The sequence below is a fragment of the Nelusetta ayraudi genome, unplaced genomic scaffold (genome assembly GCF_046127955.1).
Source record: "Nelusetta ayraudi isolate G7.1 ecotype Tasmania unplaced genomic scaffold, CSIRO-AGI_Nayr_v1 ptg000169l, whole genome shotgun sequence".
NCBI lineage: Eukaryota > Metazoa > Chordata > Actinopteri > Tetraodontiformes > Monacanthidae > Nelusetta > Nelusetta ayraudi.
In genome coordinates, this window is record NW_027466219.1 from 599,888 (window position 1) to 626,341 (window position 26,454).

At 46.8% G+C, this 26,454-nt stretch overlaps 1 protein-coding gene across 3 annotated transcripts; it reads right to left on the minus strand.

Moving 5' to 3' along the window:
• Positions 1–124: 124 nt before the first annotated feature.
• On the minus strand, positions 125–25,957 carry mgat4a (alpha-1,3-mannosyl-glycoprotein 4-beta-N-acetylglucosaminyltransferase A). Of its 3 annotated transcripts, XM_076014647.1 has the most exons (17): positions 25,358–25,957; positions 15,214–15,381; positions 14,906–15,046; positions 14,745–14,792; positions 8,486–8,619; positions 8,357–8,403; positions 7,700–7,813; positions 6,523–6,598; positions 6,071–6,185; positions 5,446–5,576; positions 5,222–5,329; positions 5,053–5,127; positions 4,815–4,933; positions 3,495–3,573; positions 3,142–3,202; positions 2,654–2,766; positions 125–2,555 (listed from the first exon to the last, which is right to left on the minus strand). In XM_076014647.1, exons 1-17 carry the CDS (start codon positions 25,449–25,451, stop codon positions 2,529–2,531), a joined length of 1,650 nt encoding a protein of 549 aa, XP_075870762.1. In that variant the 5' UTR covers positions 25,452–25,957; the 3' UTR covers positions 125–2,528. The 3 variants fall into 3 exon arrangements, with proteins under 3 accessions (XP_075870762.1, XP_075870763.1, XP_075870764.1); XM_076014648.1 differs by lacking the exon at positions 14,745–14,792 and having other exon boundaries at positions 25,358–25,955; XM_076014649.1 differs by lacking the exons at positions 15,214–15,381; positions 25,358–25,957 and having other exon boundaries at positions 14,745–14,816; positions 14,906–15,030.
• Positions 25,958–26,454: the final 497 nt, after the last annotated feature.

The following is a 26,454-nucleotide window of genomic DNA, read 5'->3' on the forward strand; positions in this document are numbered from 1 at the left end:
CTCACCATGGTTTTAAATCTGTCTTCACATCATGTGTTCTCAAATCTGCCCTGTCACAGCAGATACGGATGACGTGAGTGAGAAAGAAATTTAAAAAAAAAAAATGAAGGGAAAAAAATGGCCATGACTTTGCACAATGTTTCTCATTTATTTCAAAGATGTCCATGTAAAATGATGTCAGTATCAGAGACAGGCATACACATGATGAAGGCACATGAAACAATGGGGTGCATGGTTTTGAAGGAGAGGTTTCTCTGTGATGTCTCCTGCCCACTTTAGACATGGCCACAAGACCGTTCATGCTGTTTTCATGCATCTAGCCATCGGTTTAACATGGATGCAGGAGAAGGGAGAGAAGCCAATCCTATTATTAGCAGTATCTGTTGTGGAATAACACATTGCAGCATCACCATCCTCCCATCAGATGAAGATGATTGGATGATGAGGCTGAGATCAAGCCACTTTTACCAGTTCTAGCATGGATATTTGATGAACGACTCAAAGAGGCTGTCTATGCATTTACAAATGACCATGCTTGTAAACTGGCATGATTAAACCACCTTGTTTTTGTAACAGTTTCACCAAAAGGCACTTTACTAAGCTAGTCATTATACCACTGCAATGTAAAATGGATCAAGTTTCACTCGAAAATAGTTTTTACTCACAAACGTTGGCCACACGGATACAAAACATGTCAAGTGAATTTCAATGAACTATTGAGTGAAGCAAAAGAGTGTTGTGAGGGAGGGAAACAGAGATAATGGCCATTGCTATTTTATGTATTTACAGTCAGTGAAAGAACTACACAGCCTTCAGCATATCATCAAATCAACAAAAGGTGCATTCTGAATGATCAGTAGTAAGTATTTTGTCCAATCACAGAACAAGTACTTGATGAAACAAAACAAATTCCGTATGTGTGGACTGAGCTCCCAGTAATGGGAATGACGGGAACTTCCGGCCCAACGATGAAGAGTGAGGTGGCAACAACATAAAAAAAATAAAAAAAAGTGAACAAACAGTGCAAATCACGTCCTCTCTGATGGTACTGGTGCAACAACCTGTGGCCTAATTATCTTGCCAACTTCAACACAACATAACACAAGATATACTTCAAATCCAAACAGGAATTAATCTGCAGGAAAGGTGAGAGGGAACAGATTTGAATTATGTTATTCTGACCCGGACATAAGGCACATTTTCCAATTCTAACCTCAGAATACTGAAACCGAACCGTTCTGTAATTCTGCATTCTCCACTCATTTTTCACGTAGATGAATCGGAAAAGGTTTGGCTGTGACCATTAGCTCAGAGTAAAAAGGTTTCCAGATTGATCCGAGATACTTTCCGCGCTGGCAAAAGAAGTATGCAACTCCAGCGACGCAACCAAAATGCAAAAAGATAGAAACAAACGACAAGAAAACAAAAATAACAATGCACAAATAAAACAGACTCTGAACTACCATAAACATCTCTTAATAGAATAAAAATATATTTTACCTCTTGTACAAATTAAAGATTTATTTCAAATAAATTAAGTCACCTTCATAGATCGTCATAGCTGTAGCAATAGATCAATGTAACAACATATTCCTTCGGGAAAATCACGCCAAGGCAATGTCTGATTGGGTTTTGTTTTTTTTTCTTCCTAGAAACGGACTCTGAGGTCGTACATATCCTGTCGTACTAGAGGTGAGATAGACGGGTACTAGTTTTCTGGATGGATTGGTCTAGTAACCACTGAATCGTTGTTTATGTCCTGAGGCAATGTTTCAGGACAGGTGGAGTATCTGAGAGCCACTGACAACACTGTGGAGGAGGGGGTTCTTTCGTTTGGGCTAGCGTGGGCCGAGAGCTAAGTCACCTCTGTAGAGAACCAAGAGCATTTGGCCATCAGTGACGACAACATTCTTGATCTTCGTGGGCTCAGCTGAGGCGTTAGTGACAAGTGCAGGGCCTCAGCCCGCCCAACAGGTGGCAGCATTGAGTAATAGGAGGATTTGGCAGCATCTACACCAGGGGACCGGTTCTCCACAGACGTGAGGCTGGTTGTCGCTCGATCATTCATCCAGACGTTTTATGGTGATGGTCAAAGCCGCTGAACGAAACAGTCACTTTGAGAGACCGAGGCAGGAGCCAGGAATTGGACTTCCCGCGCGATCGCCGTTGATCTTTTTTTTTTTTTAAAACAGTAGTATTCACATTCTCACCAATGAATTAAGAGCACAAGAGTGAAGGAGAGCGCGGAGAGACTGAAGGGGGAGAGAGAGAGGGTTTGGGGGAATGGACAGATGAGGAGCAGAGTGATAAACGTTAGGAGCAGCGGGGAGAAAGAGGCGGCGTTCCTCGGGCGAGCTCGGGCGAGCAACTCTAGTGGGTGCTATTGACTTCACTGTCGGTTGCTAGGTGCCAGAGGCCCTACGTTAGCAGTCTAGGAGATTTTGGTCCCCTTGGGGGATGGTGGCGGGGGGGGGGGGGAGAGGCATGAATCATGTGCGCCCCCCCCCGCTCCCCTCCCTCCAGCCAACTCAGCCAGCTATCCTCTTTATGTGTATCTGCAGGGAGGAAGCAAAGCATCGCGTGACACTGGTTAGCGGAAACGATCATGTGACCGGGGAGGCAAGAATGGGCCGATCCGTTCCGGTGCACTCACTTCGCTGAGAATGGCCCACACGGCCGAGTCTTTGAGCACCGAGAGCCGGAGCGCCATCACCGGGTTGAAGGAGGGGTCCACGGCCCCTTCAGCCACACCCTTCTCGAAATGACCTGAGCGTTCACACACACACACACACACACACACACAGGGAGGGATCAGGAGCGTACTTTGTTGCCCGTGCAATGACTACCAGAGCAGTGCTCGGGCGAATAATGGCAACATTCAGCGTCTTATGAGAAGAACCCAAATCTAATCGAGCCTCCGCATGTGGCGTTCATTACATTTTCCAGCAAATCAGCTCAACGAGGGGAATAGGAAATGAAAAAATAAAGTTATGGGAAGCTAATTTTAAAAAATATGACGAGATCCTCGCAGGAGGATCGCAGTTTTCCATGAGAAATTGAAGGGAGACGGCTGCGACGGCCAGCGTCATTCTTCAACTTGTTGCGTAACTTGCGCAGCACGAGGCGGCTCGATCCACTCACCAATCCTGTAAAATCGGTCTTCTGTCCGCTTGTACTTCTCTTTGGTCTGCACTGCAGGGCCCTTAAGGTTCAACGCAAAAAAAAAAGGACGTTACACGCTCATGTACCAGCAGCGGCCGTGTGTGCGTGTGTGTGTAATCACAATATCGCAGCGCATCACAGCGCATCGCCTGTGGCCTGACAAGCAAGTCAGTCATTGAGCATTTCCCTCAATAGTCAATATGCTTCCACCACTCACTGAAACCTAACCAAATCCATTTGCACATCACACCGCAGATGTAGAACACAAGTTCATGTGTGTGTGTGTGTGTGTGTGTGTGTGTGTGTGTGTGTGTGTGTGTGTGTGTGTCTACCGTGACTGGCAGTATTTCCACTGTGGTGTTTCCGATCTTGTCCCCTGGGTGCTCCTGGTTGCCGCTGCGAAACAAAAACCTGGCAGATGGAAAAAAACAAAAACATTGTATTTATTTTAAAGGTTAGTTTCACTTGTAAACAATGTCCAAAAAAAGAACAGTCAAATTAGATTTTCAGTTTCGGTAAGCAAACAGTTACAATCCTGCTACGGCATCAAGAGTCATTTTTAATTCCAAAAGGAGCCACAGTGTCTACACTTGAAAGTGATTTTTCAACATCTGGTTCTTGCCAGCAGCATGACTAGCCTGTTTGTGTGTGTGTGTGTGTGTGTGTGTGTGTGTGTGTGTGTGTGTGTGTGTGTGTGTGTGTGTGTTTTAGTGTTGGTTGCATCATAAAAAACAGGAGGTCTCCAGTGACGGACTCCCGGAGACAGAGGAGGAATCCTGGCCAGAGGCGAGCGGCGACGCTGCCGTGATAAAGTGGAAGTTGCTCCTACTGACCCACTGCTGACGAGATAATCAGCTAATCAGTCTGGCACCAGTGTCTCCGACGGTGTAATGGATGTCATTCAGCGGCCGACGGAACACTTCAGAGTCAGAGAGCGGAGCACAAACGGCTCCTTTTTCTGCCCACTGCCAACCTGAGAGTTCTTTGTCTGGCACGCAGGTCGGATAATAAACCTCCAGTGACACCGCACTCGTTTCACTGTTGTTTAACAGCAAATACGTGCAATTATTAAATCGAAACGTTGGCGCTGCAGATTACTAAAACGCGCACAACCGCAATAACTGATCTCCCGTGGCAGGAAAATAACATTTTGACGCCCCGCGAGTTGCAGTTTCACTGACACGAGCTGCTTAAATTTGCAAACATCAAATCGGTAAAAATAATTTTCGGCTTCCACACAACCACGTCTCGCTGTACTCGATTAAATCTCCGCATGGCTGAACGCGAACATCCTTTTCAGGTCGGCTCTCATCCAAGGCCGCCACTCTCTCGCTCTCTCTCTGCGCGCTCTCCAACTCCCGCTAGCCTCTGCCGCTGCGGCGGCGGCGGCGGCGGCTCCCCTTGGGAAAGTGGGAGGGCGGCCCGAGAGTGCTTATTTTAAACCCTCATTATCTCACCCTGATCCTCAGAGCCACAAATGCACACTGGCACACGGGAGGCGCGCGCACGCGTGGGAGATGCAGATTTATGTAAAAGCGCTGATTAAGTTATCCTGCCCTTATATGGTCACTAAATCCCTTCCTCGCAAAAAGAAAAAAAAAAGAAGAAAAAAAAAAGACAGATGCAGCCTCCTCCTCGCGCCGATGACGTGCCTCTCTATGCTGACTGGCCGGTCGAATTTGAAGAGGATGTAGTCTCCTGCGGTGGGGGTGATGGCCCAGAAGAAGTCCTCTCCCAGGTAGGTCTTCTCCAGAGTGTGGCCCTGGTAAACCTGTGCGATAAAAGTAAAACAGCAGAATATATATTGCATTGTCTGTATTTTGTCATCTCCAATCTACCCTCAAAATAAAAAGCGCTGCATTTTTTTTATGCGCCTCGCCGACTCCTCACCTTCATTGAAGTGGAAACCTCAGCTGGCGGGTTGACGTGCATCTTGTGCAGCAGCGGCTTCAGGAAGTCCTTGTCCTGCAGGATGCAGAGCCGAGACAAATGGGTCTGTGCAGGAAGTAGCTTGTGCAGTCGCCGAAAATAGATGGCTGCCGAGAGGCGTGGGACTCACTGTGAGCTTTTGGATCTTGCCGGCGAGCGAAGAATGAAGTCCCACGTGCTGGAAGAGGGACGGTCGGAAGCGCACGCGCAGGCTGGACTTCTGCCGCTCGCAGTGTTTCTTTAAAAAGAAAACAAAAAAAAAAGAGGGGGTGAGGGGAGGAGGGAGTGGCCGAAAGGAATGAATTGGTGAGTCACTCTTTGTTCAGCGGGTGATTGATAGCGATTCAAACGTACCGCGTCTTTCTCAGGATTGCACACTTTGACCCAGAGAATGTGGTCCAGCAGCCAGTCGATGGGCTTCTCCTTGTAGAACATGAAGATGAACTCCACAATGAGGTTCAAGTCTGGAGCTTGGAACATCTTCCCTGAGGGAACGAGAACATAGCATATCAATCGACAACCAACCAGTGATCTCCTTTTTTTTTCTCCCTTTTCCATGTTTTTGGGTTATAAAACACACACACACGCCCACGCACACATATCACGGCAATGGAGCCATGTACGTGTGTGTGTGTGTGTGTGTGTGTGTGTGCATCTTTTTTTATTTTAAATGAGCAGATAAAACTCAAACGCCTACACAGAAAAACAAAACTCTGAAATATATCTAATATGAAATAACTGTAGTCCTTCACCACCTGACAAAAAAAAAAAAAAAATGCTAACGCAAATTTCCATCCACCACGTTCATATTTAATAATTTAGGTCAATATTTGAATTCAGCGTTAAGACAAAAGTCCTTAACCACCACCTCAGAGAGGCCATTTAGCCGCTCAAGTTATTCCAATCAGCTGACGGTGCTGATCCGGCATCGTCGGGAGAAGACTCTTTGAGTATTGATCAGCGGCTTAATGGATCGTACCGATGAAGCCCAGCTGAGAGAACTCCAGGATCATCCAGTCCTCAGAGGAGAGCTGCAGAGCAAAGTTCTTCATGGTGGCAAAGTAGTTGGGCTTGGCCACGATGTCGTCCTCCAGCTGCGGAGAGAGAGATGAGGCCACATGTAAGAGAGAGAAGGTGTTGGTACATTTTCAACAACGCTCTCTGAGGCGGACAGACAGGGTGAGAACTGAGCAGTGGAAAGTTTGCGCCGAGTCTTTGGTGTTAGCGTGTCAAAGGCCTGCAATTTGCATCTGCACGACTTAAGCGCAGCCGAATTGGAACACCGGCTCTTGCCAAGACGAGAGATGAGACTTGCACGTGGCCGTGAGGGATCAGGCTCAGAATGAGTGAAACTGGTTCCGGCGGGAAAAGAAAAACACCGGTGCAGGCAGTTAGACCCCCGACGGATGCTTTCTTCTTCCACAGACGTACCTGGACGTAATAAACCCCTTTGCTCACAGCGTACATCATGAGGAAGGAATAGTCCAGGTTCTGCTTGGTCCTCCATCTGAACAGCCGAAAAAGAAACGAAAAAACATAGTCAAGCCGCCTACATTTTTTACAACAGCGAACAGCAAAGCGGTGCAAGTCAAGTGTTCGCCGGGACACCAGCGGGAGCTCCATTTGAATAATTTATAAAGCAGCGCTGTCACACTAAATGTTGGTTCTGCCTGATCTGCCCTTGTTGCAGCTTCACTCAGGGGCTGCTCACGGTGGCTTTCAACAAGGAGGGTGAGTCAAACTGCACAGATTTCAACACACACACACTCAAATCATCCCACATACGGAATTGGAAGCTAAATTCAGTTGCATTTTGGACTCCAGTTTATGCTTCTGGTGTTTTGCATGAGATCTTTTCTCCTCTCACGTCCTCTCGTCCCAAAAAAAAAAAAAAAAACGCTGAACAGGACGTGGACTGATCGGATCAGCCACCGGGGGCATCTGTGCACACGCTGTATATTTACTGCCCTGGGGCAGCGAAAAAGAAAAAGCAGCGATCTGAAAGTGTGTACTGTAAGCGGTTGACAGAAAGTGCAACACAAACAGATTTCTAATGGAGCCCGCAGTCAGACAGCCATAAAGACAACTGCAGGGGATTATGGGAGGGAGCGCTCCACCGAGAGACAGAGGGAGGGGGCACCGGTGCCGATGACCTTGATGCGACTTTGAGAAATGCCTGTGGAATACTAAGTACCCGGGCTGCCTACCTAAAAGCTCCCTCTTACTCCCCTTCCCCCTCCTCCTCCTCCTTCTCGCTCCCACCCTCACCGCTTTCCCCCTGACTCATCCTTACACCTTTTTTTCTCTCCTGCAGTCCTCAAAATAGCTCCAGTGCATTTAAAGGGTAGCATATTATATATATATATATATATAGAAGCGGATCAGCCGGTTTGTGATGTCACGAGGGGCAAAAGGGCTGCCAGGGGTGGACTCGTTGCAGACGAGTTCTCCGACGGGACAGAGACACAATTGATTATGAAAGGACGCTGCTGATGGGGATGTTGCACATTGTGGGACCGTTAACTCTTACAGGGCTTTTGGGATTCTCCATAATGACACCAAACAACACAACAAAGCACACGTTTTTTTGAGTGTGCGAGTGGCTTACTTGACTCTCTCCCGCGAGTCTCCGAAAGTCTCCTTGAGGTTGGCGAGGTCGGGGTAATAGGCGGCCGGCGGTGAGATCACCTCCAGCAGCCCTGAGCTCAGCTCGGTGGAGAACCTGGACGAGAGCGAGTTCACCCGAGTGAGTGAGAGAGCGACGTCACAACAACGCACCCTCGCCATCCTAATAATATTGTAAACTGATTATTGTTATTATTATTACTACACATGTATATATACTTATATTATTGTTCCAGTGTTGATACAGAAGAATTCTTGCACTATATTATAATTATTGAGACCTTCTAGAGTTGTTTTCTGTTATCTGTGTCCTTCTTTTTTTCTCTCTTCCTGCTGCCTGCTAGTTTCTTTGACCTTGTATTTAATTTAGTTCATAAGTTTGTCTAGGGGTAGGTATATACAAGTTTATACTTCTTCCTACCCCTTTTCGAACATGAGCAACATTATTCTCTTGTGTATTTCACTGGTGTTTGCTTATTTATTCTTACCTTGCTGTGTTTTTGTTTTTTTTGTTGTTGTTTTTATTTTGTGTGTTTTGGTTTTGTTTCCTTTTATTCTCTTTCCTTCTTTACATGTTCGAAATAAATAAATCAAATAAAAAAACAAAACAAATCCTTCCAGGCGGGTTAAAGCGACTCACTCCTTCTCCAGAACGGCCACCACGCTGTGCACGTAGTCCACGTCAGTCTGCGGACGGAGGGGGGACAAGTCAACACGTCAGCATTGCGCGCCACTGTGCGTGACAAACCTGACCGTGGAGGAAGCTCACCTCCCCGACGAAGACGATGATGACGCAGTCGAGCTTCTCCTCCGGCGAGAGCTTGTCTATGAGGGAGCGCAGCGTCTCAGACAGATAGGACTTCACCTTCCTCTTCACCGTGGGGATCCCCATAACCATGGTAACTGAGAGGGAGGGCGAGGGTGACATGAGACCGACAAACGTCAATATCTGGCCAACAGGGCTGAAACCTCATCACCACCACCACCCTGATCTCTGATTATTAGATAAAACTAAGTGCATCACTGCGAAACCGCTAAAGCCGTAAAATGTTTTTTCGCCAAACTGACAGATGGCCTGCGGGAGGCATTTATGGCGGAGGTGGTTTCTTCTGTGCTTCCACCCGAGTGTCGCAGGCAATTAGAGAAATGCATCTTTTAATAACGGCCTATGTGAAGGGCTCAGACGCGCTTACGGGAAGGGACCGGCGGCCGCTTTCACTTTAGTCACGCGGAGAAATGGCTGACTGTTCTGACAGTTCGATTTCTCGAGAATCTGGTGGCAGAGTGAAACAGGGCGGCTTAGGGCGAACTTCCTGTGTGGGACTCATTCTGTACAGGAAGGACGCATCGTTTTGTGTCATTCATCATTATCAGTGAGGCACCCTCCCATCTTGGGAGTGTAAAAATAAACTGGAACGGAACCATTTCACTTCCCGAATTCAAACCGTGGTTTCGCCATCAACACATTCTCCAACTGGCTAGAAGTATCTGCTCGCCTTGCTACAAACTATGTGACCTCAATTGTCAACCATAGCTGGCAATTATTAAAGGGATGGTTCAACATCTTTGGCAAATTTGCAAGTTCTACAGCAGTGTTTCTCAAAGTGGGTGGCGCGTCTGGGGGGGCGCGAAACACCGGGCGGGAGGGAGACGGCGCGCCCGGGGGAACTAATGTTTTCACGTCGGAACTTTTTCCACGGAGGAACAATTAACAAAAATGAAACATTTTCTTCCTCCAAGGTGGGGCGTGACAGAGAAAGTTTGATAACCACTGCACAGTCAACTTTTTCCTAGCGACATGGCGCCACTTACAGGTTCATCGGGATCCCTCAAGACACAGCCACGTCAAATTTGGGGCTTCTAGCCCATGAGGAACCCTGAAATCCTAACCCTAATTCCAGCAGTAACCCTAACCCTAACCATAATTCCAGCCTTATCGCTAACTCTAATGCCATGCAAGTCTATGGGGTCAAAAGTCAACTTTGTCCTAGAGACATGGGACCACTTGCAGGTTCATCGGTATCCCTCAAGACACAGCCACGTCAAATTTGGGGCTTCTAGCCCATGAGGAACCCCGAAACCCTAACCCTAATTCCAGCAGTAACCCTAACCCTAATTCCAGCCTTATCGCTAACCCTAATGCCATGCAAGTTTATGGGGTCAAAAGTCAACTTTGTCCTAGAGACATGGGACCACTTGCAGGTTCATCGGGATCCCTCAAGACACAGCCACATCAAATTTGGCTGTCACGCCCCATCTTCCTCCAAGGCTGCGTTCAGACTGCAGGCGCATCCGATTCAAATCAGATTCCTTCTCAAATCTGATTTTTATTGACCCATCTGACAGGTTGCTGTAGCAACAACGTCGGAGAGGAGGCGTCGTCCAGCGCGTGTAGCGTATGACGTCATATCATTGCGACAGCGGCACTTGTTGCGATACATGCCCCGGAGCTGGGCATGAATGGAGTCATCACCCCACACACTGATGAGCCAATGAGTTTCCTCCTCTGTCCAGGAACTGCTGTTTTCTACTGCTTCCGTCTGCTCCATTGGGTCTGACGTCGCATAGAGTGACGTAAGATAGTTTCAAATCTAAATGTGATTTGAAACTACCTCCCTAAGGCGGTTTCAATCCGTTTTGCAAAAATCGGATTTCACGTGATTTGTCTGTTCAGACTACAAAAGAGCCATCCGGTTTCAATCTGGATGGACTGAAAATCGGATTATGGCTGGCAGTCTGAACGTGGCTTAAGTATCCCTTTAGCCAGTCTGTACTTGTACAATTAAACATGAGCTAGAATCATATGAGTGACATACAAGCACAGCAAAACCATTCAAGCCAAAACAAACAAAGAATTCAAGAAAAAAAAACACAGAATCAAATCAATTCTGCCATTCAAATCGGCAGAGACGTCTATTCATCGCCCAAAGGGAGCTGATGATGGTGATGGGATGCAGCCGAGGTCAAGAGTAACGGCGCTAAGCTGCAGAGCGGCTGATGAAGTGAGCAGATAGCAGCAGCCAGAAAAGGGCCCATTGTCTTCTCCTTATTGCTCCTTGTGTGTCAGGCCTGGAGTGGCTGCTGCTGAACAGGCAGTCCTTTCTGTCGGCGTGGAGAGAGAGAGAGAGATTCGCTGAATCGTCCGACCGCCGACCTGAGCTGCTGAAGAAAAAAAAATGAGTCCTGCAGTCGAGGTTCAATCGCCTCTTTCCGCACGCTACGAAACAGGACGGCTTCTTTCTGTGGGAGAGGACGCGGCGAGGGGGTGAGAGAGCAGAGCTCAGCCCAGCTGTGAAAAAAAAAAAAAAAAAAACATAGCCCCATGACCCACTGAGCAGATCCATACTCTGGACTACAAAGCAAACACAAGTGGGCGCTCGCTCTATGGAATTCTACATGCTTATTGCTAGCAAATGAAAACGTATATATACATATAATACATTTTTTTGTTTTATAGTGACTTGATCTTTTTCATGGCAGTGGAGCCATTTAAATGTTGCACATTGGACCCTTTAAGTGAAGATGAAGTTTTTAGATGAAGTGAGCAACACAAGCAACAGGGACAGCAAAGATCTCAGAGTATAAAGATAGACCACGTGTGCATCTGCTGGTGCTGGTGCTGGTGTATGCATGTCCCTCTGTGCTGCTGTGGGGGCTCAAGAGGCCCCAAACTGCGCCACAAAGCAAAGCCGACACACACACACACACACACACACACAAAATAGCTAGTAGCACAAGCACAGCGCTGAGGCCCTCGACAAAAGGCGGCGATCCGCCGCAGTGATGTGTGTGCAGCGTGGAGAATCTGTCCCAGTTTAGTTATATTGTGCTTCTCACCCCGAGCTCCGCGCCCGTGTAGCGACACCCACCGCTGCCGCCGAGGAAAGTAGGTCGAGGATGAAAGGGGAACGTGGGAGGAAGGAGAGGAGACGGGCGGGTGGCAGCAGACAGGGAGTGAGTGATAATGCCGGGCGACTGCGGTGATGGACCGCATGCTCGCTAACAGCAACCCCACCCTCCCTCCACTCTCCCCCCAGCATCCCTACTCCGTCAAACAAAAAGGAGAAGTGTCCGCCACTCCGTCCCTTCCTCCTCTGCAACGTCCTTTAACGGAACCAGAGTTGGCGTGCGGAGCTGACGAGCGGCCGTGTTGACGGTATTCAGCAAAATGTCCCCTGATAGTTGATTTGAGAGGACGGCACGTGCGCCTGTCCGCTGCTGACGTTCCCGAAGGAAGGCAATGACAGAACTGGATCACACCTTTAGTCGCCAATCAAACTTGTAAAAACATAATATTCATATGATATACACATATACATAAACACAAATATGTATATTTGTGTTTGTGTGTGTGCGTATATCTATGTGTCTATGATTTCATTTAAGAAAATAAAGCCAAATCAGTAGAAAACGTCAGACTGTACATAAATAAAACTACTACTTCTAAAGATATATGTGTATTTATATCCTTGCATTTTTTTTTTTTTTTTGCTTAATTGAGCTAATCTCAATCTTGGCTTCATTCCAAATAAAACACTTTCAATATTCCACTTGATGCACGGCCATCATCTCAGATCGCTCACTGCCGCTTTGAATATAAAGAAAGCGACTTTTTTTTTTTTAACCACTTCTTCTTTTTCACTACTTCCACTGTATCCATGACTCAGTTTGGCTTTATTCTGAAAAAAAAAAAAAAAAAAAAAAAAAAAACAGAGAGCAAAGATGACACACATTACCAATCACGCACCACAGACAATGTGACTGCCTGATTTATTTGAGTCACTGTAGCTTCAGGAGCAGCTAACCATCCCTGGCCCGCCGAGGCCAATACGATAAATAATGCACTGAACTTTGGCCAACTTCTCTGAGAAGTTTTGCACAGAAGTGTGCGATTCAGAAGGTTGCCCTTGTTTGTCTCAAGTTGCTGGTGCTCATTTCAAATCGAGTTTCATCAGCTTTAAAAAAAAAATAATAATAATAATAAAGTAGTTCCGTGTTAGCTTCGCAGCCTGAGGGTGCTGAGGAAGAGGTCACAGGTGCGAGTGGCACCCTGCGGGACAAACACCTCTGAAATGATCAGGTCTTGGGTTTTCGTAATAACACAACGTGCAGGGCTTCTGGTCACTACCCCACCGCCAGACATCTGCACTGCGCCCACTGTTACTATGCAAAGCTCAGCTGTTTTAACAAGCGTCATCGCCTGCAGCTAAGAAAAAAATAACAGATCCATGTCCCATTTTCTTTCTCTTTTCCTTCAGAGTTGCGCTGCAGCGAGCCAATGGGAGCCCGCGGTTTGACAAAACGCGGGCGCCTCCTTTGAGCATCCAAGAGTGAGTAGTCAGACAGAGGAGAGAGGGGGGGAATCAATGCGAGCGTCTTTCCCTGGACCTCAGGCATTTTGGATGCGTCCTGCTGCTTTATCGGCAAGACTGTGAAGGAAGGCCAAAAACGAAAAACCCCGTCGGGGGGGAAGGGGAGGGGTAAAAATAAAACCTGCTACAGAAACTTGCAGTGGATTTGGAGAGGCTGCTGTTACTGGCTGCTTTCCTTGCTTTGCTCCGCTGGGAATAACGTGCACTCCTCAGGCAAAAGAGGCTTCAGTCTTGCGGGAAAAGAAGCTACTATTTTCTTTCACCACGTTCCCGTCCTCTAATTGGTCTGCAGCCTCAGCCCCTCCCCTCGGTCATTGTTACTCGGAATGCAGTAGCGTTTCTGTCAGCACCACCCCCCACCCCAAATAAGAATTGCGCCGCTAAGTCACTGCACTTATCATTGTGGCAGTGCCAAGATAAGAAATCCTCTTAGAGAGATGTTGATACAGCCCAGGTCACATGATACACGCAGCTGCCTCTATGGTTTGACGGGAAGGAGGAAAGAAAGGATGCCTTCACTTATGTGTAACAAAGTTAAAAAGTTCCAGAATGAGGAAAGAGGGCAACGCAGTTGGTAATGACAGGCTGGCTTTTAAGAAGCAAAGTAGGACTTCTGTGTGCGTCACAGTGTCAGCTGTGTCATGAAAACTACCAGTGTGGCCTCACTCTTATTACATATTACCACCGAAAGCAGAGGTGTCAAACTTAAAACACACAGCGGGCCAAAATTTCAACCTTGGACATTGTCGCGGGCCAACATTGATATTTATTGCAACAACAAAAAAAAATCCTCCACAAGATATAACAGTGAACCTTTTTATGAGGAAGCAAACAAGTTTTGCTTCAGCCTGAATATGGAACAAGCAAAGCTTGTAACTATCCAATAAATAACTTAGTGTTGCACACATGCAAAATCCAATTAAATTTAAAAAGAAACGTTTTTCCCAATACATTTCAAAATAAGGTAACAACAATAAGCCAATTAAGTAATAATAATATATCCTTCAATGAACATCCTGTCCGGATTGAGCAGAGCATTCTGGGATTTTTAGTATTAGCAGCACAAGTGCTGTATAATACCGGCTGGCCAGCTCTAGTAGTGATTTTGTATTGCCTCGCAGGCCAAATATAATTGAACCCGCGGGCCCGAGTTTGACACCTATGACCTAAAGGCACATCATAAACCCCGGTCCTCGTTTTTGTTTAATCCTACAGTCTGTTGGAGCAGCACTGAACAATTTATTCTCCCAAGTTTTGAATTTTTTTTCTTCCTAGTTTTCTTTGAAAATGCTTCAGAATACCTTCCTGCTGGAACCTTTGTGACGTCACGGTGAGGTCATCGAAAACTGAGCGGACTGTGGTGAGTTCACTGACATATATCACGGAGAGAAAACATTTGCATTAAATGTGGAACCCTTGGCATTTCTGCTCTGCTCAGACCCCTAACGTGGAAGCATCTAAAGGCCTGCAACGTGTTTTGCACGACAAGGATGTTATTGGTGGGAATTATGATACCACTGACATGTCTGGATCCGCACCCGGAACTAAAGCTAGCATCATCTCAACGGAATGAGAGTGATGCCTGGGTGTTGTTCAGACCCTGAGCTGAGGAAAAACTTGTTGCCGACCCGCCAGCGGCGGTGAACTTGTCAAGACTTGACTCGCTCTCTTGCGTAAGGAGGCTCTCTGGAGGATTTACTGCGTCTGTGTGGAAGTGTTACGCGTAATCTATGAAAAAAAAAAAAAAAAAAAACCACACAACCACATATACACACAAAGGAAAATAGGGCTATTTTAGAATAGAAAGTGACTCTCACCCCCTGTGCGGCCCAGGCCGACCTGCACAGCGGGTTGCAAGCTGCCCTCATTGTTGAGAAGGTGAGGCAGGTGGTGGTAGATGTTTGGCACCTGGAGAGGTTTCCTGTTCGCGAGCTCCTTCAGCAGTTTCTGCGTCTCGTCTGGGGAGGAGGCACAAAGGGAAAGGGACAGTCGACAAGGAATTGCCTTGACTTGTGCAGTGGCGGCAGCATGGTGGGACAGAAATATAAAATATATGCTAACGACGCGACAATATGTTGTACGATGCATCCAAGCTCATAAGAGCTCATGTCCTCCCTGGCGTTACCTGAGAAGTTGGTGAGGGCATCTTTGCTGCTGTTGGTCTCTGCGATGGCGCGCCTGAACTGCTCGAGGATGGTGTTGAGCTCGGACGAGCGCTGCAGCGTCCTGTGCTCGGCCACGCGGAGGCGCTCTTTCAAGGCATGGAACTCTCTCTGGTACGCTATCAGCTTCTCTGTAACAAAGAGCGGCGGCGACACACGGGATCAAAGTTTGGTTCACCTTTGACCCTAGACTGACAACAGTGGCCATCAGTGGATTGCGTTTGACCGGGTTTCCCTGTCTTGGCTTTTCACAATCAAAAACACACAATCAAGGTGAACTGATTAGTTCACCTCGATTGATTACTATGACCTGCTACTAGCTGCGTTTCCTTTACAGTTTTTCGCAAAATAAAAACAATATTTCTAAAACTTCGACAAAGTACAATTGCGATTTGCAGGCGCTTCCATTAAATGATGTGATGGGCATAAGCCGCAATTCTCGTAAAATCTCGTCCAACGAGATTTACGAGATTTATCTTGTCCCGCGAGATTTATGATAATTGCTTTTGTTTGTTTACGTTTGTTTGCTGTCAAGAATGGTTGTTACATTTTTCTCTATGGGCGTGTTTTAATTGCCTCGCCACAGTTCGCTACAGTTCGCCAGGCGTCGGTACGATTGTGTTTTCATCGGTCGAGCGGGACAACGTTTTCGTCAGCGTCATTTCTTTGCGCCACACAACAGCGCAGCAATGGACAACGTAGAGGTTGTTTTATACCTGCTGCTCGGTCTGTGGTTGCTTTTTAATAAGAAAAAAAATGACATGAAAGACAGGAAAGACTCGGGGCGGCCAGGCTGAACACACAAGAAAAACATTGGACCTCGGAGTTTGTCCACGGCAAAAATCGCTCAGCCATCTTCACAACTAAAAACACACGGCACAAACTAGAACCGTTGCAAAAAAGAAATGGCGGTCGGGTTTTTCGCGGAGAGTCGCTGCTCGTCGCTACGCCACCGCTAAACCCGCTTCGTCTCGCTCAGCCCCTCAACGATAGAGGTACCAAGACAGCACCCCCTACAACCGTGTAGTGGCCAGTGCAAACACCCTAACACCGTACCGTGGCGAGGCGAGGCGAGGCAATGAAAACACGCCTTATGATGACTGATGTGAAAAATATTCCATCTCCTCCACCGTCCAAACATAACACGCCGTTTTCACTTGAAGTGAACTGGTCACGTGACCCCGTACGTCACGTCCACTGACGCGTAAATGCGAAAAAGGGTTTCCATGACACTTTGGTGATAAACCTCTGTATTGACATGTCTGAAAAACTACCTCACGAGAGCGTAAAAACCTTTTAGCGATATTTCAGAGGTTTTTTCGAAGTTTAGCCGTTTCCATTTACCAGTTTTTTATTGCTATATTTCGGTTTTACGCAATTCTAGGGGTAATGCAAACGCAGCTATTGTTCCCAAGGTGCTCACTCTTGCCATCACATCACATTAAGTTTGGCTTTTTTTTTGTGTGTGTGTGTATGTATTTTTTATTTGTCACCCTTGACCGCGCACACAAGGCAGGTTCTGTCATTTGGCCAGAATCTCAAGGGGGAGGTGGGCTGTCATTTTCAATCCAAGACGGACTTTCATCTATCTGCGCGCCGCTCCTTTGATCGCGGCACACCCGACACGTCGACTTGAAACAACACCTGGAATTCTGGCCAGCGTCTGGAAACAAAAGGCCCACAGAGGAGCACGGAGGGCAGAAAGAGGAAGGAGCGGTTTCTATTGGATGTATGTTCTCCCGCACCCACGGCTTTACCAGGGATTTACGAGTTTGATGTAGTGCCACATTCCGACTGAAAACACAAAGATTAATGCCATCCCATAAATCTCTGTGTTTTTCTATAGCGGTGAAGGAGCAACGGTGGGTTGGACCTTGTAAGAGGTTGTGCAAGACTAGCTTGAGCGGAACAAATTTTTGCCAAACAAGTTCTACCAGCTTGTGGGTTTCGATTGAAAAAAAAAAAAAAACACAACCAAAATATCTCAAATGACAGTAGAGAAGGTGTTGGGAGTGTTTTAAGACGGTGATTCTGATTCATAGCCGTCAACGTAGAGGTCATACCTGTGATGTACTTTTTTATGTGAACCAGCCAGGACTAGTTTACTGGTTGTGTTAACCAGTTGCAGAAGTATCTGGACTTTTGGGCTAAATGCGTGGCTGCAGACGTCGCCGACGTTGCAAACACGCGAGAACGGTCGCACGGGTCTTGACCAAGAGAACAAGATCTAGGCCGGCGCCGAGGAGACCCTCTCGGGAATGGAACCCTGAACCCATCAGCGGTGGCCGCCGCCACCGCCGCCAAGTTTCAACAGCCAATCCGTTGGCTTCTGAAAACCAGCATGGAGCCTCGTGCCCTTGACCTCCCCCTCCCCCCATCTTGCTGATGCATGTTGCTGACTGCGCCATCAAGTGCTGATGAGGGACTCGTGCGCTTTATGTTTGCACAGTGTGAGAGAGAAACAGCACACACTGTAGTGTGCGAAAAAACCTCGGCGGTGCAAAGTTCTACTTCACTGGCGACGGATCGCTGGCCGTGTTTGGGTGTCTACGAAGAAAATACCATTACTGTTCCGCAGGCCTAGCAGGCAGCAGTGAGAAGTGTTCCGACACAGAATTTCTGGACTTCAGTTCTTTTATTTAATATTTCACTGTTAAAAAAAAAAGGGTCTATTTTTGCCCACATTGTTTCTATGTACAGAAAGTGTTTGATTTCTGCACTACACCAAACAAAAGCAGACAATCCACTTAAAAACCTTTGGGGTTTGTTTTTTTCAGCAGTCCAGCTGCTTCCACACAGATTGTTGTGGGAAATTGGGTGTAAAAAAAAAAGGGGGGGGGGTCTGCAACACTAAATTATAAACACACACACACACACACACACACACACACACCAGCAAGCTTTGCCTTTGCGGTGAATGCGAAGCTTTCGGCCACAAGCTTGATTTTCCAAATTCACATTTCTTTTTATCTACTAATGAAATTGACATTCCATTTTGCCAACAGTCCTGATCAAATGTGGCCAACTGTCTAATAGCAGCACCCTTCAATTATGACCCATGCTCTGTGAAGTCCGTGACACTGCCGTTTCAACACTCTGCTGAAAAGGTAACAGCTTTAAAAGTTGATTAGTCTTTCATCATTAAGTGTGGCCGCAGATTCCATCCTTGACTGACGAGAATAAAATGCATGCAAAACAGGTCCACATGCATTATGCATGTATTGGGGGTGGGGGGGGGCCTCAAGTGGTGCACCTGCTGGACGGATGGCCCTCCCCACAGTGCAGCTGTTATGTGCAGAAGAAAGCAAGCGAGTCGGGGCTCCTTGAAGCGGGGCAGATGGTTAAAAAAGAAAAAAGAAAGAAAAGAACACAGGAATAACAGGGCAAGAAACAGAAATATACTAAACTGGGCCGTGCTCTCATTTAGAGACACTCTAAAACATTAACTTTAGATGGGAAAAAAATGAACGGCACAAAAAAAAAACTTTGAAGATGAGCAAGACAAATCAAGCAAAGCCGCAGGTTATCCATCATCACAACGAAGAAGAAAAAACAGACAAATCATAGGAGAACTAGGAAAACGAAACAAAAAAAAAAAAGAAGTGCTGCACACGTACGGAGTAGTAGTATTGATTTTGAGCAGCATTCCCTTGAAAGAAAAGTGCAAGTTGATCCCCGAGTGGGCGGGCGCTGCTCTCTGAGCCCAGCGATGTAGTTTGCTGAAAGACAAAACGCTCACCTTCGCTGCATTCTCTCCCTCTCTCTCCCTCTCTCTCTCTCTGCAACTGCGGAGTGGACCGGTGTGGAGCAGTGCACATGTGATTTTAGCGCTAGGAGAAGGAGCTCCCGTCCGCGGCCTCGCATCTGGCAGGGCCGTCGACAAACAATAGCCGGCACTGTCTCGCATCAGAACTGCCGGACAGCTGTTCTTTTGAACGCTTCCTACATCTTGCAAAACAAAGCAACGTGCACTTTCAACTCTTTGGGACGGAGTTTTTTTTTTTCCCGACACGACTGAATTATGAGTCATTCATTCATTGGGACTCAATTACAAAAGAAAAGCAGTTACAGCAAGAACACACCCAGCCTGAATGACAGTGAAGAAGACCTCAATATTCAAATAAATGAAGGTCTAAAGAAAATGAATTAAAAAAGCCTTTGAAACAGACTCAAATGATCACAACATCAAATAGCAAGACTGAGCTCACAAAAGCAAAAAAAATATATATATAGCATTGTTATCCTTCTGTTTACAGCCTCCATCAAAATTCTCAGTTTACTCCTCCAGTTCAAACTGATGACGTTGACACAAACAAGGTGACCTCAGGCTGGTGACTGACCATCCGGCTTGGCTTGTTGTTACCAATGTAGGGAAGGTGGCATTGCCCTTTGTGATATCACAAATGGCTGATTTCCAGAACAAATTTTTCAGTACCGTCCCCCCAAAAAAACTAGGCATTTTCGAACGATATCTGGATTTTGACATCCGGTGACTTGCTTTATGGTCGATGGTGCTGTTTACATAAGCGCTTGCTTGCTCTGTGTGCTCGTGTTTACACGGCAGTCCTTGTGTACACAGAACGCCGACGATAAAGACGAGCGCCGACGCGGGGGTCACTGAAACTTGCAGGCGCTTCCCGCTCTATGACGCGACTCTTCCAAGACGGAGCACCGAGTCTGCGAGCGGAAGAGAGTTAATTTAGTCAACACAGGACGCGAGCGGAAGCAACAGCGGGAGAAAACAACCGCTAATTCGCCAAATGCTGCAGGGGCCTGCTTTTGTTTTCACTGAGCGTCGTTGACCCATCTGAGAGACGCTTTAGTGGATTGGACGGAACGGAATCGTTCACCAAAAAATAAATAAAAATAAAGATGCGGACCTGTGGGCTTTAACAGAGGAAGAGGAAGCTATAAAGGGGCACTTTTGAGGCCTTGGAAAGTAAGAATCTCATTGACTGTGTTGCATCTTGTTTATATTATTTATCCTTGGGACTCTCTGTGTCACCTCGGTGGTGATAGGGTTTCCGAAAGCATCTCGGTTCTCCAGCTTTATACTTGGTAAGCGGTGAAACTTCAGCTGCCATCCATATCTGCAAAGGAGACGCGCCATAAAACTCTCAGATGATGACCTTTCTCTCAGTGGAAGAGCCACAGCGGCTGACTGTCTAGCAACCTCGAACGCAACCTCGCTCTCTTCTCCAGTCGCTCGAAATGATAAGCTACATTTGCAACACAGTGTTTGTGTTTAAGATCCCTCTCGTTTCTCCATGATCTCTGAAAAAACAAAACATCGCTGCCCCCCCAAGAACAATACCGTCAACAGAAACCAAGGTGCGAATATTTATCATTTACACACGGATATGAAGATTTGTGTTGCTCTGTGTGCATGTAAACACCGTATCGTCAACACAACCCAAAACCAGGACAAGGGTTTCGAAACCCGGAAAACCAAAGCCCCATGCAAATGCAGCCGCCGTGTGCGATACCTCCAGAGCGACTTGTTGACTGAAAGAGGGACAACAAGCTCAATAAACATGTGCGCGGCAGACAAATATTTAGAAACTGAAAACATGGAATGAAAAACCGCACATCAGAAACTACGACAAGAGTGAAAAAATAAGTTTGCCACAGCCGAGATTGCATGCGAGTGGACTCCAGCAGATTTTGAATTTCAACGCTGTGTTGGAGGCCCGGGGTCTTGTCGGCGGCGCTCTTGTTCCGTCTCCTACAACACGCAGCTCACCGCAGGCTCTTCATTTTCTCTTTCAGGTTCAGGCCTTTATTCTCTGCATCCCAGCCACTCAAGGGTTTTTTTTTGTTATTGTCGGGCTTCTCCCACGCGACCCTCCCTCGCCCTCAACGGGTTAAATCCGCACACAGGATGCAACCAGAAGATGCAAATAAGAAAAAGACAAAACACGGCGTCACGTCCCGTTCGGATGAGTATCTGGCCGCCCAGACTCTCTTTAACGGGCGCAGGGCCGATAAAGAGAGTCTGGATGCGGAGATGGAAGAGAGGCAGCGCTGTCGAACGAATGGAGGGGGGGGAGAGGGGGGGGGAAGAATGAGGAAGTTGTGTTTCACTCAAAAGGAAGCGGTTATGTCTGGTCTTTGGAGGAGGGTGGTGGGGGGGTGAGTTCTCAAACTGCGCCAACATGAGGACATGACAAGGACATACAAAACAAGAAGAACATGTCAGAGCAAAAGGCGGAAACTCACAAAAAATGATAAGAGATTATTGTTGTTTTTTTTCCAGTGATTACAATTAAAACAGTCTTTATCCTGCTGTTAAATTAATCCTCAGACGCCATTCAGCCCGGCTCATTTCAGAAGGTCGTTGATGTTGTCGGAGAGATATTAATACACCAGTGTTTTCATTCTCCGCTAATGCAGACTTCAAAGGCTCGTCTGATGCCAGGCGGAGGTGCAGAAACCAACCACTACCGGTGTCAGTTATAGAGGACGCGGTGTTTGCCACAATGTAACACAATAGGCGACTGCTTGTGATGGTTCATAGTTATATTTTGTAAGACAAAGATAAAGGGGACTTGACCTTAGGGGATCCTACCTTGCTGAACAATTTGGAAAATGTCAGCGTAAAGATCTGATCGCAAAAAGTCATAGGCCCTGTTTTCACTTGGTCACTTGTAACTGTTTTGGGTGATTGGATCACGAGAACGGATCTCACAGCATCTGTTCGCACTCAGCCATTAACATGCGTCTCGAGCGTGCCATTTGTGATCGCATCACACCCCCCCGCCGAACCTATGCAAATGCAACATGCGTCATTTACGTTTTTAACGACTGGGGGCAGTAAAGCGCAAAACCACGGCGAGTTTTACATGACAGCGAATATAGGACTCAACTTCCTGTTTGCGGACTATATCAAGTCACTCGTTTTAATTCTACGGCAGCTCGTATGGATCCGAACGAGGAGTAATGACTGTTGGGACAGAGTGGTGATGACTTTATTTTCGGATCAAATTTGGGATGCAACGTCGCACATTTAATCACATATGTGGGAAACTGCGACCAGTGCTCCGCTAACAATACGCTAATCCGGAATTAAATTTATTAGCATGCTAATAAACGAGTCTAACAAAAATGTTTTTTTTTCGCTTCTTGTTTGTAACTTTATAATGACGACGGCGGAAGTTGGGGCGCCGACCAAATACGTACACGGGAGAGGTGAGTGGAGTAGGCGGTCGTTAATGTGGACTGAGCTTGCATTCTGTTCGCACGTCCGTGACGAATGCGTTTCCCCAAAACCACCTCCCGAGGTGAAAACAGGGCCATAATGTACTTGACATTGTCACGGTATATTATCAAAAACCTTCTTCATCTTATCCATATTTTTTTTCATTAAATATTCTTCTTCTTTTTTTTTTAAGTGACAGAGGCTTTTGTTTTTCTTGGAATAATTAATCTCGTGAGGCTGCTCCACCGAAGTCTAGAGTCAAAAGATGTTTGTGGGAATAATATCAGACATTTAAAACAGAGGAATGTCAGCGTTTCAGATCACGCAGCAAAATCCAATCCCTACCTCGACTCTCAGCATGATTACGTGTATAAATCCTGCAGGTTTTTTTTATATTTAGGGTGTAATGCCATCGAAACCAGAACGCAGCCCTCAACTGCAGGGTAGGGCGGAAAATGATACTAAAGCACACATTATGGAGAGAGTCACTCAGCACAAGAGTGTTTGAACAGCTGACTGACGCGCGCGGGCGCTCATTCACAGCAGTCAAGCGACCGAGACAAGACGAGCGGTCGAAACGCGACGGAGACGAAGGGCCAAAATAAAATAGAAAACTCCATCTGAAATGACGTCTCCGTCCCAAATTGCACCCTCGGCCCCACACAAAGACATCGTCGGTGTCCGACTGACTGCTCGTGAATAGACGACGCCGTCTTCAGCGCGACTCAAAGCGTTTTGCTTTTGTATTGGGGTTGGGTTGGGGGGGGGGGGTTGAAATTCTTCATTTTTAGAATGACTCAATGCCTGGAGCTAAGTACAACACTGAACACCCACGCGAGGCAGCATTAAGAAGAGAAGCCAACCACAACTGGGTGTGGGGGTTAGGACCAAAGCAGTCCAGCGCAGGTTAAGGCCGCAAGTGAAGGCAATACATTTTCCATCAATTGCACCATTAAGACATCCATTAGGATGTGTGGCAAAACAAAATGACATCATATCAAACCAGCCAAAACACACAACAAAAAAAAACTCTGCAAATATACCACAACGCCAATGAATAAGTTGCCATATATTAATTAGCCACTAGTGTGGTTCTAGCAGTCTGCTGTCCTCAATCTTGCTCCAATACACCTTGCAACATTGGTAACCAACATTATTTCACCCAGTCTGTTCAACATTAAAAGCAAAAGGCTCACATGGCAGCGCATGTCTGTGTGATTGATGATGCCATTCAAAAGGCCAATCAGGTAGGCGGAAGCACTGGACGAGGTGTCATTTGTTTTGTGGCCGAGCGTCTCGACTCTCATCAGATGACAGCGTAACGGGAAGTCAAAGGTAAAAAAAAAATGCCACCGTCTGCTTGAATGTTGTGGCTACAGAATGACAGACCTGTCTAACCTGTCTAAAGTACTGACGCAACTTCTTTGCTTGAGTAAAAAGTAAGAAAGTAAAAGTTCTGAAATATACTCAAGTAAACAATAAAAATGATTTATTTATTTTTGTTTTTGTTTTTTTTGCCATTCATGAAACAATACATTTGATGATAATTTGTAACAATGAAAAAGTTGTAATTGAATAATCTGGGGTGAACTAACCAGAGGTCTTATATGAGTATCCCAATTATTTTTTCTATAGCTTTTCTTTTCTATTTTAGCAGCAGCACAACCAAACTGTGATCAGTGGAAGTTATGACCAATAAGCCTGTACTGGACTTTTAATTACAATAACCAATGTAATTTTGCGGCATGTTTATTTTTCTCTGTACTGAAAACTCAACAGGGACCTCAAAGTCGAGGTACTCCCAAATAGTCTCCCTCCAAAATATGATCCAGTTTTATATTTAACTACCCACCAGCAGAGTTCAAGTGGAGCCATTTAAGTGAAGTTCTTTGAACAGAATTTGAAAAGAGTCGAATGTGCAATGTTTGTGTGCATATGTAGGGAGTAAAAGTAAAAAAGTTTTCAGACATACTCGAGTATAGGTAACTGAAAAATCTACAAAAGTACAGTAAGGGAGTATTTGTACTTGGCTACTCCCCATCTCTACTAAAGCGCTCCAATAGAGATGGAGAGAAGAACGTTGCTCAGCCCAAGTCAAGGATCCATGTGCCCCTTTGCCAGCCAATCTGGAAGCGCCCCTGGCCGGGCAGCCAGGGACAACATTCCATCACGCCGATAAACCCTCACTTTAATCATAAAAATGAAACCTTGGTTTGGAATTTAAGTAAGAGTTGCAATTATTTACACCCTGCCGCGAAGTCAGGCCCTTGACCCAACCGGGTTGACCCCGGAAAGTGAACCTGCGTGTTTGCCGGAACACGGGCAAGTGGGTGAGTGTCGTGCTGAATGAACACAACACTGTGTTGCCTTGTGTTCGGGACCGATAGCGGCGAGCCGAATTACTCCTGATTGGATTGGGAAGGGAAGAGAACAATGTACCGGTTGGGAGCTAGCAATGAGCTGTGAAGTGAGATAAGGGGGGGGGGGGGTTTCGGAGAGGTTTTATTTCTGGGTGAGCGGGAGGTGACTTCAGACATGTGATGCTGTTAAAACTGGCTGGTAAAGAAAAACAGGAACCCCTGTGAAAATGCCGCACCGGCGTGCTTTAGCTGTCGAACGAGTTCAGAATGCAAATGACCACAAATGGTGGCATGCGGGGGGGGGGAGAAATGAGTTAAAGCAGAAGACGCGATGCACCCGGCGAGAAACGCAGCAGCAACCTGCTGTCACGCGACAAGCCGAGGGTACCGTGTCCACCACCAGCCTGGCAACCAGGCCCGGGTACACGCACAGAAAAAAAAAGCCGCCCAGACATGCCGAGAACTCGGATGTTTCTCCCCCTCTAACATACGCGCTGCTGACGGCGAGCCGGAGGAGTGCTCCCCGGCTGCTTTTAGCTTTCGCCTTACCTTTGCCATTTTGCCACGCTGTGTACCAGGACAGGCTGAGGAAGGACGTGAAGAAAATGATCGCGGTGGCCACCGTTCCATTTCTGAGCCTCATCTCATTTCAACGATGCCTCTTCCCTCGGCTGGGTGTCGCGGGAGCTCCGGGAGCTGCCCTTACCTCGCTCGCTCGCTGCCTTCACGGTGCTGCCGCTGCTGCTGGGGCGGGTGTTGGCGTAGACATACGTGGGCGTCAGAGGGACGCGGAGGGAGGGAGGAGGGGAAGAAATAAAACTCTATCAAACACGAGGGTAAACAGTAGTGACTCTTGAAGCTGGGAGCGAGCTGCTGGTGCTGGTGGTGGCGGCGGCGGCGGTCGTAGGGGTGTGAGCGCGGACGTCGCAAAAACAGTCTCGCTGCGTCTTTCCTCGTCGTTGTTCGGACTCGGAGGGCTTCTTCTCCGGCTCCCCCCTGGACCATTATACAGCGACCCCGGTCACGAGTCAGCTGCCTCCCGCGGCAAGAGAGCTCCCATGGTGGGGTTAGAAGGTAGGAGGAGACGCGAAGCTAGCGGCCGATGCGTTTCATTTTGAGTCCCCCTCGGTTTTTCCCCTCCCTCACACCCACTCCAGACGTGAGCTACAAACAGTGGCGGATTGCATTTTCTTTTTTTCTTTTTTTAAATGGGGGGCGGGGCACTGAGGGGGCAAGGCGTATGTACAGTAGGCATGGGGCCCCTCCTCATCCGTTCTGGGAGAACGAGATAATTTGGTGCCCAATAGAAATACAATTAAAAAGTCAAATCAAGGGGAGTTTGGTGATGGGCCTCTGTCTTCTGGTATGAAGTTTGAGGATAACACAAAAATCAACATAATGTCAGTTAAAAATTGTATTAACACAGGTATCTGTGTAAAATACTGTTGATAGCCTGTTAAAAAAAAAATGCTATAACAAAGTGCTGGTATAAAACTGAGTCCCCAAGCCGAAATGACTGAAGACAAGAGACATTTAATATAGTAGCATTACTAAAGGAGCCCCCATGTTCTTCCCCGCCTTTTTCTTTCTTTTTTTTTTCTTTGTTCTCTGTGTGTTTTTGCCTTAACACTTTGTCAACTTTTTTC